This window comes from Lycium ferocissimum, unplaced genomic scaffold (genome assembly GCF_029784015.1).
Source record: "Lycium ferocissimum isolate CSIRO_LF1 unplaced genomic scaffold, AGI_CSIRO_Lferr_CH_V1 ctg12827, whole genome shotgun sequence".
Taxonomy (NCBI): Eukaryota; Viridiplantae; Streptophyta; class Magnoliopsida; order Solanales; family Solanaceae; genus Lycium; species Lycium ferocissimum.
Window position 1 is genome coordinate 40,929 of NW_026714548.1, and position 4,173 is coordinate 45,101.

Genomic DNA, 4,173 nt, shown 5'->3' on the forward strand with positions numbered 1-4,173 from the left:
CAAATATTAACAAACTCTGCTTATTAATATCATATGATAAATCAGTCACAAAAAAACTTGAATTGAAAGGTTTGATTCTACATATGTTATGGGAACATCAGTCATAAAATTGGGTTTTTACAGTGACAAACATGTGTTCCATAGTGTGAAAATAAAAGAAAATTGGAAATAAGAACATAGGAAGATTTTCATGGTATGAATATTGGACCAGGTGGAGAAAAGTACTGAGGAAAGTTCCAAGTTGTGGTCCCCATTTCACTTCAGTCATCATTAATACATTAAAAAATATGGGTGCCTCATGAATACTATCTGTTGACTTGTAACAACCAAGTATTGTTAGTCTTTCTTACATCATCAACTTTGTCAAGTACAATATCTTACATGCTTTGTTAAATTAAAAAACAAAAATCCAAGGATGTCCTCCAAATTATTCTAACATACAATGTTGATAAACTTCAATATTCTCAGATTTCTTGTAGTACTATGTGGCAATATCTTCTTGATTTTCAGCCAAAATGGCCAAGTTAACTCAGCTCCTCTAGCACATTTCTGCCCAAACACAACTTCTTATAGTCCCAACAGCACTTACAGCTCTAATCTCCATGCCCTTTTATCATCTTTGTCCTCTAATGCTTCGCGTAATGGATTTTACAACTCCCCAGCTAGTCGCACGGGGTCCGATATAGCTTATGGCTTGTTTTTATGCAGAGGAGATGTGTCACCTAATATTTGTCAAAATTGCGTGTCAACAGCTGGTAAAGAAATCTTGGAAACTTGTCCGAAAGAAAAAGTTGTTGTCATCTGGTACGACGAATGCTTGTTGCGTTACTCGAATCGATCCATCTTTGCCACAGAGGATCTATCAAGTGGATCCATTTAAATTGCTTATTTATTTACGTAAAAATATAAAACTTATTCCTATCAATCATTATTTATCTATAATTAACGGTATTCGGGGGGATGCAATTTTTGTTGATTAAATTATCATATTTCACTCTAAACATAAAATTAGTAATTATAATTTATTAGGCATAATACAGTTATAAAATAACCCTAAAAACTTAAGTCATTACTCGGTCGATAAGTATGCCTCAATTTTGGATGTGCACAAGTAAACACCTCAACTTGTATAAAGTTGAACACGTAAACACAAATGTTGACATAGCACATAAATTTTGGAGGTGTCTAGATGATCATTTTTTAAGTTGTTAAACGTAATAATTCAATTGACAAAGTGGAGACAAGTTGAGGTGCACGTAAACAAATGTGCACACCCAAAGTTGGAAGATGATCATTTTTTAAGTTGGAGTGTTCGAGCGGCAAAGTGGAGACAAGTTGCAGTTGGAAGGAAGCCAAGTTTGAGGGCTTGTTTATCCATTATGCCTATTTTTTATGTTCGGCGTAGCTTTTAAAGGTGCAATTTTTGTTATTTTTCTTGAATTTCTTGTGTCTATACATTTTTGATGTTGCAGTTTCTATGATTTGACACGACTTTCTTGATATTTTTGGTTAAATCTTCTTTTGTCCGCAGCTCTTACTAAATCCACCTGTCAGAGTTTGTTACATATTTGACCTTTCTGAAATTGAACTATTTCTTGCACTGTGGATGAATCAAGTGGAGTCATTTGGTCAATACGCAAAATGTTAGTGAACCGAAAAGGTTCTCGTCACTGCTCGGAAAAACGATGGATGAAATAGCAACTGTGGCTGCAAAGGAAAATGATCATTCGGGGAGAAAATTTGCTACTATAGAAGCCAATTTTTCATCACATGAGAAAGTTAATTCGCTTGCGCAATGCACTCCGGATCTGTCGGAGACTTCTTGTGATAATTGCTTGAGAGTTGCTATAGGGAATTTACCGAGTGATGGCAAGAAAGGCGGTAGAGTTATCTTCCCAAGCTGTAACATAAGGTACGAGATGTACCATTTCTACAACTCTACTGCTATCGCGCCACCACCTCCTCCACCAGTTCTCCATTCTCCTCTTCCTCCTCCTCCGATGTCCAATTCTACAAGCAGCGATAGAGGTAATTTCTTCACACATTGTTCTCTAATTGACTAGTCAAATCACTTGATTGAACTCAATTTCGGTTCGGAACAGGATAGTAAAGAAGGTGACTTGTTTTTAGTGAGTTCCCTTGGTTGGATAATAGTTTTGTTCTCATAGGTTAATTTTTTTAATCTAATAGGCAAGTATTGGCGAAGCCACAAACTTTGCTAAAGGTGTTCAAAATCTGATATATATCTATAAACCGTAATTGTTAATCTGTATACACAATATTATTTTCTTATGAAAAGAGTTCAACTAACCACCCTTCAGTCTATGTAGCTATGCCATGGGCGAGTACCATTTATCCACTACTTTTTTTGAACAACGCATTTGTTATAAATTCATACACAAATATGTATTCAAAGGGAAAGCAGTGAATATGCTGAGGAACTGGATCCACAGTTAATTTCACGGATAGTCATCCAACTAGGGGTCTATTACAGCAAAATTATGAAACTAAATTTTGTAAACAAAAAATTACATCCCTATATTTGGATAAAATCAAAATAACTAGAAAATATATTCCCACTTTAAGTTTAGTGTTTTTGAAAAACACATTGTTCAACTGATGCAAGAAAAGGGGGGATTTCATTGGAGTAATCAACACCGTAGATTGTTCAATTGTTATTTCAATTCTACTATTAACTTTTTGGTTTACGTTGGATAAGATGTAGAGCATCACAAGAATTCAATGGTGTAGAAGAGATAGTAGATCAGAAAAGTTCCATAGGCCGAACAATATCTGTGTTGAATAATTGGTAGAACCTATGAGTCCGCCCAAAACGATAAGGGACACCAGTCCTGAAGCTACGTTTTCATAGATAAAGATTTAAAGTAAATAAGGCAGGGATATTTAGGTGAAAAACTCCTCGCTCCAAGAGATTAAAAACCAAGACCTACCCCGAGTAGGATTTTCAACTTTACTAACCGAGCAATGTTTCGGTTACAAGGCTTTTTTTTACAACTTTAGGAATTAGACCACTTATCCCTCCCTCTACATAACTCTATCAAAACACACTCTTGACTAACTCTAGTCAAGCACCAAATTGATTCAACTAACTCTAGGTGAACCTTAACACCACTATGACTAACTCTAGCCAAGTGTTTACACAAAGCTGATAAAAACAAAACACCAAATTCTTGAAGAAGTGTAGGTTTAATGTAGATTTCACAAAGACAAAGACTAGATGTCTCTAGACTCAAAACATCTTGTTGTTGAGATGCGGTCCTTGAACTTGTCTTAGCTTTGTTCTTGAAAGCACCAAGAAAACTGTGGCGGTTGCACTTGTATAGATCTGGATTTCTAGGTTTTCAAGTGATGGGTTAAACAATGCCAACATGTTGTTTAAATAGGAACTCAAATGAGAGCATGTGAGGATCATATGAGAGGTATGTCACCTGGATAGAGACGTTACAGTAGTCTTTTGCTTTTAGCATGCTTGCAGATGTCTTTACGTAGTACTTGTATGTCGAATAGTGTCACGCGCCTTACAATTTGTCGTATGACGACAAGTGCCTGTGGGGACCTGATCAAGGATATGGTCCTTGGTATATTTGTCAAATTATCAAAACTATGAAGTGTCATAACTCATCAATTTCCCCATTTTTGATGATGACAAAGTTGTAATTGATATTCCCCTGAGAACCAGGTTTCCTCTGCATAGTAAACCTTAACAGCATGAGAGTATGCTATTTTTCATTTGTACCTGTAGGACTAGGTTCCCTCTGCGGATTAGTCCCTCAACTACATGTTGACATTTTCACCTTTTTATGCCTGTGCAACATTCAGCCAACCATATCAAGCTCATTTGGGACCAGGTTCCCCCTGTGGATGTGACCCTCAGCATCGTGTTGTTGACATTTTCACTGTTTATTTGCATCCACTGTGCAACATATGATTAACTAACAAACTTTCTTAGAACAATTAGTCATATTGATCAAGAATCAATCATCAATTAACATAATCAAATCTTCCCCCTTTTGACATCATTGAAAAGAGTCATAAGATTAGCAAAAAGCCTAAACAAGTTCAAAGATATTACCTCAGGCCATATGAGAAACTCCGGATGAACAATACTAGATACAGCTAAAGCAATACTTAAGGAGAAGCATATGCACAAAT

General features: G+C 36.0%; 1 protein-coding gene across 1 annotated transcript; it reads left to right on the top strand.

Moving 5' to 3' along the window:
- The first annotated feature begins 442 nt into the window (after window positions 1-442).
- Window positions 443-2,637, top strand: LOC132041995 (putative cysteine-rich receptor-like protein kinase 9). The gene is made up of 2 exons (XM_059432659.1): window positions 443-877; window positions 1,617-2,637. Exons 1-2 carry the CDS (start codon window positions 443-445, stop codon window positions 2,061-2,063), a joined length of 882 nt encoding a protein of 293 aa, XP_059288642.1. The 3' UTR covers window positions 2,064-2,637.
- The last annotated feature ends 1,536 nt before the right edge of the window (window positions 2,638-4,173 follow it).

Coding starts and splice junctions, on each gene's coding strand:
- LOC132041995 (XM_059432659.1), top strand. CDS start 443: ATGTTGATAAACTTCAATATTCTCAGATTTCTTGTAGTACTATGTGGC. Junction 878..1,616: donor ATCTATCAAGTGGATCCATT/TAAATTGCTTAT, acceptor GGATGAATCAAG/TGGAGTCATTTGGTCAATAC.